The 11219-nt window shown below is 39.1% G+C and overlaps 1 protein-coding gene across 1 annotated transcript; it reads right to left on the bottom strand.

Moving 5' to 3' along the window:
* Positions 1–411: 411 nt before the first annotated feature.
* On the bottom strand, positions 412–9751 carry LOC125898348 (protein spinster homolog 3-like). The gene is made up of 13 exons (XM_049592124.1): positions 9725–9751; positions 8984–9215; positions 8812–8877; positions 8503–8639; positions 7104–7255; positions 6041–6107; positions 5807–5949; positions 5450–5602; positions 5176–5365; positions 3403–3468; positions 3211–3309; positions 2950–3121; positions 412–774 (listed from the first exon to the last, which is right to left on the bottom strand). Exons 2-13 carry the CDS (start codon positions 9192–9194, stop codon positions 704–706), a joined length of 1527 nt encoding a protein of 508 aa, XP_049448081.1. The 5' UTR covers positions 9195–9215; positions 9725–9751; the 3' UTR covers positions 412–703.
* Between the last annotated feature and the right edge of the window lie 1468 nt (positions 9752–11219).

Here is an 11219-nt window from a genome sequence, read left to right as displayed (position 1 = left end):
CAGCCACAGGCCAGAAGGGTCAATAATTAGTAATAAATAAAATTGCATATAAAATAAAATGCACCCATTCTTATTTCTTTATAGAAGTAAATGGGAGGCCAGTGTGCTGGGTGTGCAGACAGCTGTAACAGAAAGCTACCTTACTGCTCACAAAATAGCATTAGCATCAAAGGTTGAGTTTGTGAAGACATGCATGCTGAGACATATTGTTGAAATTGCACTCATTTTTTTCGAGACACCTCCAGCTGTTCACCATCTGTTTTGTAAATTAATGAATGTTTTTAGGATGTTCTCCTTTACACTAAAAGAAAGCAGAAATTTGGAGGTGTTATTGAGAGGTTATGGTTCCCAACTTGGGAACAATTTGGGCTGTATGTGGCCCACGAACTAAAATGAGTTTGGCACCCCTGGTCTAAGGTTAAAAGGTGTTGTACTGATTGTTCATCCCTTTGAGGCAAATTTTAGAGTAGCCGTAGAAAATACAGGTTGACCCTGAACGTATAAACATTTTTAAAAAAGGCATTTAATTCGATAGTCTTAAAATGTGAATTAACACATTTTTTTGCATCTGTCATCAGTGTATAGCTCCAAAGTGACAAAGATGCATCTTTTCAAGATACCTTAAACATCCTGCTTTCAGCACCAGCAGTTTAACTTCAAATATTTACTAATAAATTAATTGCATTGAGGCCTTTGTCCAGCTTTATTCAATCGCCCCATTGCTCTGTTCCACCGGGGGCTCAGATCCAGGACCCTGCTGTGGTGGGAGATCTCCTGGTACAACACACACACACACACACACACACACACACACACACACAAAATGTATTGACACTGAGCACTTATTAGATCAACATGGAAACTAAGTAATTTAGTACACTGAACAAAAAAATAAATGCTTCGCAAGTTGAAATAAAATGTCTAAGACTTTTTCTATGCACAGTACTGATGTCTGTAACGGGTTTATATTTCATCAATAATCAATATACATTTTGTTATTATTATTCTTGTTATTTCTGTGTTTTTTGTTAATGAAGTTTTTGTTGTGTGACCTTTGACATTTTGGCAGTGTCACTTCCTGTACATTAGCGCTTTTCTCCTCAGTCAGCTGCAGGCCCTGCTAAGGAGTGGTAAGATTATACGAGAGCCCCATGCAGAGATATCATTGTTTTTTACACAGCCTTTGAGAGAATTAATCTCAACTGACAAGCCAGTAGCTGCCCTTGTCTCATACTCACTATCTACAAACACAGCGCAGAGTTCTTAACAAAATGGAGTTTCAAGCCAGACCGGCTACACAAACGGCTAATTCTCTCAAACTGTGAACCCAACTTTGTTGAAATCCATGTTAGCACTTCTCCTTTGCCAGGATAGTCCATCCACCTGACAGGTGTGGCATATCAAGATACTGGTTAATCTGCATTGTTACTACACAGGTGTGCCCTGGGATGGTCGCAGTTAAAGGTCACTTTAAATTGTGCAGCTTGATCACACAACACGATGCCACAGATATAAGTTCTGAGGGAGCGTGCATTTGGCATACTGTCTACCAGAGCTGTGAACTGAATGTTCATTTCACTACTATAAGGACTCATCTATGCTCAATGTTAGACATGGAGACGGAGACAGACAGAGCCTTCTGTCTGTTCTCTGCATTCATTTTGTCTTTAATTGTGCACATTTTCTTAAAGCTTAAGGATACAGATGAAACAGAGCAGAGATCGTGGAGGTAGCGTAGTGTAATTCAAGTGAGATAAAACCATAGGAGACCAAGAAGAAATTTAAATAATGGTGGAACAGACAAATCTGCAATATATAGCGATGAGTAGTGAAAAGAATTCTCCGTCCGCATTTCGTGATGTATATAATGGCTGCATAGACCACCGCCATCTACAATGCTGCCTCTGTGTAAAGGTAAAATATTTCAACCTCCTCCACTATCGCCTAATTCATTGCTGTGTGAAATTTTTGACCCTGTCCTCCATCTATTGGCTGTATTTATGCCCCCAAAAAGTATGAGGGCAGTGACGTTTACAACATTTGAAACAGATGAATCTATAATCATATGTAAAGGGAGTACAAATGAGTCTTAAGCTCTGCATAGCCACACCAGGACCTCATGATCTTCCAAGACCAGCCACCCAAACAGCTGATGCAACAATTGGTTTGCACAACTGAAAATTTTCGGAACAAAATGTCGGAAACATGCTTGTCATCCTCAGCAGGGTTTTGACCTGACAGCAGTTTGTTGTCATGACCGACTTGAGTGGGCTGCTGCTCAACTTCAATGGCATCTGGCACTTTGGAGAAACATTCTCTTCATGGATAATTCCTGTGTGACCATAAGTGCATACCTGTAGCCCTAGTCATGTGAAATTCATAGTTCAGAGTGCTTAACAATTGTCTTTTTTTTCCAAAATAAAACTGCACATTTTATAGTTGCCTTTTATTGTGACCATCCCGATGCACACCTGTGTAGCAATGATGCTGTTAATCAGCATCTTGATATGCCACACCTGACAGGTAGACATATGATCTTGGCAAAGGAAAAGGGCTCACTAATGGATTTAACACATTTAACAAACAAGTCTTCTATTTTTTATTTTGACTTGTGAAAAATGGGAGCAAAAACAAACGTGTTTTTGACATTTTTGTTCAGTACAAGTGAGTTCAATAGAGGGCTATTGCTCAGGAAGGGCTCTCCAGTATGTGTAACACTGACATTAACATGCAAACACAACTGTGAGGACTTAATCGTGTACTAGTGTGTCGTCCAGACAAACTCCTGCACAGAAATACGAACAAACCCTCTCAGAATATGTTGATTTTAGTATGTAACCACAGCTCACAAGAACAGTAGAGTGTGCAGAAAGGTGTTCTGTTGGGGCCATGGTTGCACCATATCACTGTTTATAGAGAATAAATGAACAGTAACTATATCTACAGTACCTTCAACTGATAGCACAGCTGCCTTCCTGTCTTCTGTAATGTGGAAGGAAGCCAAGAAGAAAAAGAGTCCACCCAGGAGCCCAACAAACGGGAGGATGACAAGGCTGTACTGCAGACTGTGGAAGTTCCATTGATGTGTTGCAGATTTGGATTTGCGTATAGCATCAGAGATCTGCACAGAAAAAAATGATTTCCTCAAGCTCACATAGGTATTATTGATGAAACAGAAAAAAGAAGTTGACTATGGGAAATATTTCTCACCACTCCGACTAGGTAGGGACTCCCAGCGTCACCCAGGAGATGACAGAGTGTTGTCTGGAGGGCCTCAGCTGTGGACCGTCTGGTCGGTATAACAACATACTGACATAGAAAGTAACAAGAAACAACCTGTTGGCTTCAACTTTCAGCAGATGGTTTCATATTTTTATTCCCATACATGCTGTTCAAACTCACCAGCAGTATATCAGGCATGACAGCCCAGTTGAGTGATATCAGCAGTTCACCAATGAAAATGAATACCTGAAATGAGATGTTTAAGACACAGAGTAAGAGACAAATCGCGTGATAAATTAATTATTCAATTTCTTGTTTTTAGTCTATGAGTGCATTACCTCTAGCTAAACCAGAAATAGAATAGGCATACAGCTAAAAACAAGGACACAATGACATTTGTAAACAGCCGGATATTAGTGCAGTGCAAAGCCTGCTGGAAAAAATAATAAATTATTAATGTAGCATGTAACTTTATATACATGATGTAGGGGGATATATGTCTGGGAACTGCCCATTGGTCCGACAGCCCATTGTTCCGACCATATTAAACCCATTGTTCCGAAGTCCCGTTGTTCCAAAATCATCATGATGCCCTGTGGTTAAGGTCTGGTTAGGTTTAGGCACAAAAACCACTTGGTTAGGGTTAGGAAAAGATCATGGTGTGGGTTAAAATGAAAAAGAAAGTGACAAACACATAAGCCGTAAGCCTACTTCGCCTCAAGCCTTTCCCAGCTGACCCAGAGCTGGTTGCGGCACACCATCAAGGTAGAAATACGCCTGCCGGGAGCCGTTCAGCGCTAATGGGATGTGGTGGTGTAGTGGGATGTCGGACCAATGACATGGACATGGAATGACATGTATAAACAGTATATATGCAGTATATGCAGCATGCTGAGATTACTGAACTGTTTACAGTTGACAGGTGACAGGTGTAGCATATCAAGGCGCTGATTAAACAGCATCATTACTACACAGGTGTGCCTTCTGCTGTTTAATCAGCATCTTGATATGCTACACCTGTCAGGTGGAGGGATTATTTTAGAAAGGAAGAAGTGCTCACTAACACAGATTCGAACAAAACTGTGACCAAAATTTGAGAGAAATATTTCTATTGAGTGCATGAAGGTCTCAGATCTTTGAAAAAAGTGAGTAAAAATAAAAGTGTTGCATTTAAAATTTTGTTCAATGTATTTACCTACACCAAGACCAAGTCAAGTCAAGTCAAGGATCGAGATCAAGACTTTGAGGGGTTGACAATGAGTCAAGACCTGAGGAGTGAAAGGCTCACACTGCATGACACACTTATGATTAAATGGGGAACCATAGGCCCTCCTTGTATCTAAAGGTGGAAAATGAAAATTCCTCCATCTTTACTCAGCACTCCTTTTTTGCACAGGAAGTTTACTGATATTCCTGTAGTTGTGGTTTTGATTCGTCTTGAAATAAAATCCAGAGTCCTCTTTGTCGAAGACTGAGACAAGACTGAGTAAAAATGCTGCTGAGTCCAAAACGTGGCCTTCAAAAAGTGTTCTCAAGACCAACACTGATCTCAAGCACTACGACACTGCTTTGTACAGTACTGTATCTGTTATTTAGTGTTAATTGATTGGAGGTGGGTTGGGTTTTACAACTATTCATAGCGTTTTATATTTATTCAAACTTATATATTTAGGTATATTTGAAACTGTTAAGAGTTAATACTTTGTTCAGTTTCAAGTTCAGATTTGCCTTTGCAATAAAAAAAGGACTCACTGACCATTGTTGCTTTCGGGTACTATCGAGTACTGGCACCATTTCAAAAGTACTGTTTTAGCACCAGTATCAGCAAAATCCCAAACAATACCTAACCTCATAAATATATATATCATTGTGTGGCTCTAAAGTCTAGACCCATATATAAAAATCATCATTTTAACTACTTGACACCAGCAAAGATTTAAGTTTGTCTCTTACATAAGTGGCGGGGATACTTGCTGATGCCACAAAGATGGTGATGAGGAGGCAGGGAACCGATCCTAGCAGGCCAACTGTACAGATGAGTGGGTCCGCCTTTGGGACCTTGTCCCTAAACCATTTAGATATAGCACTGCCGAGACATCCTCCCAGAAAGCCTGACACCACCGTAATAGCACCGAAGATATAACTGTACGGAGGAAAAGAGGCAGACAGCAATGATAAAACTATTTTTCAATTTTGAAGAAGATGTAAATGAAGGGTGATGCTGCACCTGTCTGTGTGGTTGCAGTGCCCTTTGACACACGGCGGTTGGAGTCCCTGACTGACCCGAGCTCTGGACAGAAAAGTGGGCATCCAAAAAGCCAGGGCTCCGCCGAGAAACGTCGTGGATGTCACTCCAAATGATGAGCGTACATAACTTTTACTAGGGTTAGAGTAACACAACAGAAAAGATTGTAAATATTCATCAAAAATCATCTCTGTAGACATTAGGGACCAATACAAATGATCACAGCATTAACTGGAGCTTGAACAATAAATCTGAAATCTTTTTTTTTTTATGTGTTCATGAAAAACAAAGAATAATGGCTGACATATAATTGATCTTTTCCATCCATCCTTCTCCTACTTTTTCAGAAGATACTTGATGTCTTCCAGGTAAGAGCTGTTCCCTGTGACTCCCCTTCCATGTGTCTCTGCAGCACCTCTGGGTGGGTTGGGGCATAAGAAAGCCAACAAGACAAGTCCCACAAAACCCAAGATGGGATTAATCTGTTAACCCAGAAAAAGGCTGTGATAGCAAACAAATTATATTTGTCAGTGATCAGCTAACATTTAAAGCTGTTCATTAAAATGTTCTTACCCTGAAAGCCCAGCGCCAGTCTCCGGTGAGAGATGTAACCCCTGCACCTACCATGAATCCAAGACCACTGAAAACAATCATAATGGTAAAACAATCTGAGTGATCATGATGACATAAACAAGCTTAACAGTAGGATACATCTGTCCAGCAGTATTCACAGATGAAAAATATTATCTTTACTTTGAGCTGGTTAAAGAACCATGATTTAGATTATCTTGATTTTTGTCCTTTTCATAAGGTGCATAGTTGTTTAATGTCTGTTTTTTTCATTTGATTGTCCAGCAGCATTGTTGGCTGGACCGCAGTTAAGCGGGGGCCAGCCCTATAAATGCATAAGTCTGTCACAGGGTGAGTGAGTGAATTACTGAGTGATGAACATTCATCACTGGTCGGTCTAATGTTTGTGTTTCTTTTTTGGCCATTAGTCCATTAATATGAATAGGCACACTGGTTATATCTTTGCCACCACGGCAAAGAATACATAGACTATATTAGAGTTCTGGATCTAAACCAGTGGTTCGGGTTGTAATTTTTTCGGCCTTTTAAGAATTTATAATAAGATGCATATGCAATAATGCATAATTTCTAGACCCTGGGTCTTCTGCGTGGATTTGTGACCCTTAGGGAGTCCTCAGAGTTACTACAGGAAGGCTGCTCCCCAGTTTTTTGTGTTTGTTTCCAAAAATTAATTAAACTTAGTGTCTGAAAATACACATTAATATGAATCCAACATATTATTATATCCAACATGCCTTCCAAACGCACCAGCAACAAATTTGGAAGGCATGCTTTCTATAGAAATTGCCAAAGTGACACCAATTATCATTGCCAGAAACTGTAAAACAAAAGTTATCATTGGATTTTCAAATTCCTGGTGGTCCTTGGACACACAATGTGCAACAAATGTTTCTGTCATGGAAAAAAAATATAATCAAAACTGAAAACAGTGATATTTCATCAAAATCACTTAATTCTATGTCTCATTTAAAATTTGGCCAAGTGTGCATAAACTAATCAACGTAGCAGGGGGTAGTGGTGGAGTTATAGTGACTTTGTTTCTGACCTTCCAATTGGCATAATGACGTAGAAGGCACAGATCATGGTGCTCCGTTTATCCCCAACAAAAAGGTCACCAATGATGGTGGGAGCAAGGGTGGTGTAGCTGGCCTCTCCGACCCCGACGATGGCTCGCAGCAGCATCAGGAGCCAGAATTGCTGAAGACATTAAGACAACAGGACAAAAGCAGTTCAGCAAGATTCAGTCCAAAACACCACATATATCTTCTTAACATATGGCATTCTTATTTCTCTGTTGTACTTCATGTTGAGGTCTGTCTTTACTCAGATGTTTGACAAATACTGTGTTGTCTCATGTAATGTTTGCAGTTGTCTCAGTAATACCTGGTTCATGCTTGTTTTTTGGGTAACACTCAAAACTGGTGGAAATGCGATTTGGTTTAGTAGATAGCACCAAGGTTCCAGCAGTCATGAATGGAACTAGTTTAAGAACCAGTGCCAATTTGGTGGTAAAACTTCCCCTCTATCCTCCTTGCACTGACAATCTGGGGCCGTATTCACAAACATTCTGAGAACACTCTCAGAGAGCTCCAAACTTTAGCAGGATTTATACTTGTGTAGCAGACTCTACACCGTAGTCTACACACGTCGCCTCATGCTTAATTAGCCTAAAGTTTTTTGTAAGTAGTCCTAGCTTAGGAGTGATTTAGGAAAGTTCTCAGAGCAACTATGAGTAAGGAAGGGACAGAAGGTGTGTGTTTGACCCCCTGCTAGGTGTGATGCTTTCTTTTAACATATGTGATTGGTTGTCAGACACATGTCTTTTTGTGAGCCTGCAAGGTGTGGACTCCCAGTGGAAATGAAATGAACTGCTGACTGAAAGTGTTCTCATTGTTTGTGTGATCACTCTGCTGATGGAAGGTCTTGACACACCCAAGTCATCACTGCTGCACACATATCTCAGTATTGTGATCATTTAATTTCTGGCGTTACAGCGTTATGTGGGAAATGTGTGCGTACCCCAAATGAGATCGACCACAAACATTATCCCTACATGATCTAATCTGTAGCATTTCATTTACTCACTGTCACCCAGTGTTTGGAGAATATTTCTCCGACCTCTTTGTGTTTCCACCATTTTCTCCTCTGCCTAAGAAACTCTTAAGCCTCTTAAAAGTCCTCCTCTCTACTCCTAACAAATTTTCCAAGATGCTCTGTGAATAACTTTTATCTTTACAAGGACCTCGTCTTAACTTTAAGGGGGAATTCTAAGTTTTGTCTTAGAATTTTGTCTCTCGGAGCAACTCAGTGCTAGGAAGCTCTGTGAATACGCCCCGTAGAGCATTTGCACAAAAGGAGTAGATGGATGATGAGGTCAAATGACAGAGGAAGAAAAACTACTAGCAGCAAGATCTTGTGATGTCAACACATCTGTTCTCACCCACCGATTTAGTGACGAAAGAGCAGCCAACTGCAGTCGCAAGCCACACACTCAAACCACCAATCATGATGTATTTCCGGTTGTAGCGGTCCCCAAGGTAACCAAAGAGAGGGGCCAAGAGCAAGAAACTGCAAATGAAAACTGTAAGTGCAATAATAAGAATTAATTTCACAGATTTAAAAGCAAAAAGTGCCACACATATGTACGTGTCTGTCTAATTTTATATTTCTGTCTTGCTCGACAATTCACTTGCAGTCCACGTTGCATAAAATGTGTTCCTTTAAAATATGTGTGTGTTCCTGCATCATCATACCTGTTTGTAAAAGTGCGGCTGTGCTGTCACTTATATCAAAGAACTTCTGAATGTTGGAAAGGACACCTATAAGACAGTAAAGACAATTCATGCTTAAACCAACCAAATTAGAAGCAGGAAATGGTGTTTGTTTACAGTGTGTGTTTGTTGTGTACACAAGAGGTAATCTAACCTGCTAATGTGAACCGTTCCATGTAGTTGATCAAGTTGACGTAGCAAAGCACGGCCACAGCTATGTAGGAGCGTCTCCTTGATATTTCTGGTTTCTCCTCTTCCTCTGTCTTTGGTGTAAGTGATGAAAGGCTGCTCACAAAGGAGCCAAACTCCAGACCAGAGCCGGGGCCCAGGCTGCATGGAGTTATCGGTGTGTCCTTTGGCTCCATCGTGAGCAGCTGTTTCTTCACCTGGAAATGGAGAACTGTACATTTATCAAGCTAATGGTGCATGGTGACAAGTGTAATACATTCCCTATGTGTTGCTTTTAAAGTCCTGTGGAAGAGAAGGGTTTTCATTTTTCAGCTATTTTACAGTTCTTACAACACCATAGAACAATAGATGATGGAAAAAGCTTCGATCTCATTATATTTTTAAAGAAAATAAGCAAAACTTTGGGTGTACAATTTACAATCCTAATAAATATTGTCAAGGTAAATCTACTGTATAATAGGATGCTTAGGTCAGAAGTTTAAAAGACATAATATTGTACATAAAAGAGAGTTTAGAGTCATTGCAGTGACGACCATGAGACCACCTAAACAACATATGGAATAGTCTTAAAGCTTTGGCTACAAGAACTTAAGACATGGCTCTTTTTATCAATCAAACTGATACTGCTGATGTATCCATATCATACAGATTAAAATATTAAAACTGTCTTTATAAATAAAATTGTAGACAAAAAAGACCCACTTACTCAATTGTATCTTTTTATCTTATTTTCTTAGTTCATTCCATATTTGCAGTTGGCAGAGGTGTGTCTCCCTGTGTGCCTTTAAGGCTTGAAGAAGCTAACAGAGGCCTCAGCTCTAACATACCTCAAGAGACATTCAGTTAGTGAAGGGACCAGCCCACTCTGGGTTGGTCATATGCTTTCCCGCTGTGCATCATTGTGATGCAATTCTGTAAACAAGCCATATACTTTATATTTCATCTACCATTAATTTGTTTCATACATTATCTTTTCAGGCATGTTAGTTTTTTGTGTATTCATTCAGAATTCAGCTGGTTTTTAATAATATGTCATGAAAGCATCACCGTGACTGTCTTAACTTAGTTGCACAGGCAATTTATTACACAATGGGCCCCTGGAAACAGATATTTGTTTGGGTTTCTCTGAGATAATTTCGTGTCTTATTAACGTATTTTTTTGTCTCTCTGGGGTTATTTTGTTTCCTTTTTGGTTATTTTTGTGTCACTTTGGTCATTTAGTGTCTCTTTGTGGTTGTTTTGTGTCTCTTTGTTATCATTTAGTGTCTCTTTGTGGTTGTTTTACCCATTTTTGTAGTTATTTGATGTCTGTTGGCAGTTTCTTTGCATTTCTTTGTGGTCTTTTTGTGCCCCTTGGCCTGTGCCTGGTTGGCCTGTTGAGTACTGAGTAATCCATCCATACCTAGTGGTATTGGCATAAGGCTAAATACGTGAGAGTTAGCAGCCAGGCAGTCTTCCCCATTTTCCCTTCTATTAAAATTAATTTCTTTGTAAATAAGAGCTGCAAACAAGGATATAAAAAAGTTGACAAAAAACAGACATGGCCATCATAATACAGCTTGATCAGAATTCACGTAGGTTATCTGAACTGTACAGAAGCGCAATGCATTCCCCTCAGAAAAATATTTGCCCTGTCTTTCTGAATTAACTAGATTATCTCAGAATTTTCTACATGGTATAGTTTCAGAGGTCTTACTGAACAAATTCATGTAGTTTTATACAAAAATGCAGGGTGAAATTTTACAAAAACAAACAAAAAGATGCTATACCTAACAGTTCACTTGTCCTTATAGTGAAGATAATAAACATACATTTTTTATATAAAATTAAAAAAAGGATGAATATTCACAGCTGTTAAGACCATATATTTAATGTTATTCAATTATAAATTGGATGAAAAAAATATATTAGTATAATTTTTCACTATTTCTAAGATGTTTTCATCTGAATACTATGATGGTATATATCTAGAATAAATACATAGAAATAAAACTAGCACTACTAATTCCACAGTAGCAAATTGATATATGTTGGCATACTAACATTTCACAAGCATTATAACAGAATATGGGTTGTAATTTAGATTTTTTTCTTTCTATTTTACAAATACCATGAAGTGACATCTCAAGCTATGGGGTCTGTTAAAACAAACAAAGATTATGTAATTACTGCCCCAAGGAAATATAATTGCACAGAATAAG

Source organism: Epinephelus fuscoguttatus, linkage group LG12, assembly GCF_011397635.1.
Source record: "Epinephelus fuscoguttatus linkage group LG12, E.fuscoguttatus.final_Chr_v1".
Classification (NCBI taxonomy): domain Eukaryota; kingdom Metazoa; phylum Chordata; class Actinopteri; order Perciformes; family Serranidae; genus Epinephelus; species Epinephelus fuscoguttatus.
This window is presented reverse-complemented; position numbering and strand designations above follow the sequence as displayed.

Excerpts from the sequence above, each read along its gene's own strand:
- LOC125898348 (XM_049592124.1), bottom strand. The coding sequence starts at position 9,194 with ATGGAGCCAAAGGACACACCGATAACTCCATGCAGCCTGGGCCCCGGC. Across the intron at positions 3,310-3,402 it reads TCATGCCTGATATACTGCTG|TATGTTGTTATACCGACCAG; the intron begins GTGAGTTTGAAC and ends TTTCTATGTCAG. Across the intron at positions 775-2,949 it reads AGCTGTGCTATCAGTTGAAG|GAGATCTCCCACCACAGCAG; the intron begins GTACTGTAGATA and ends GTGTTGTACCAG.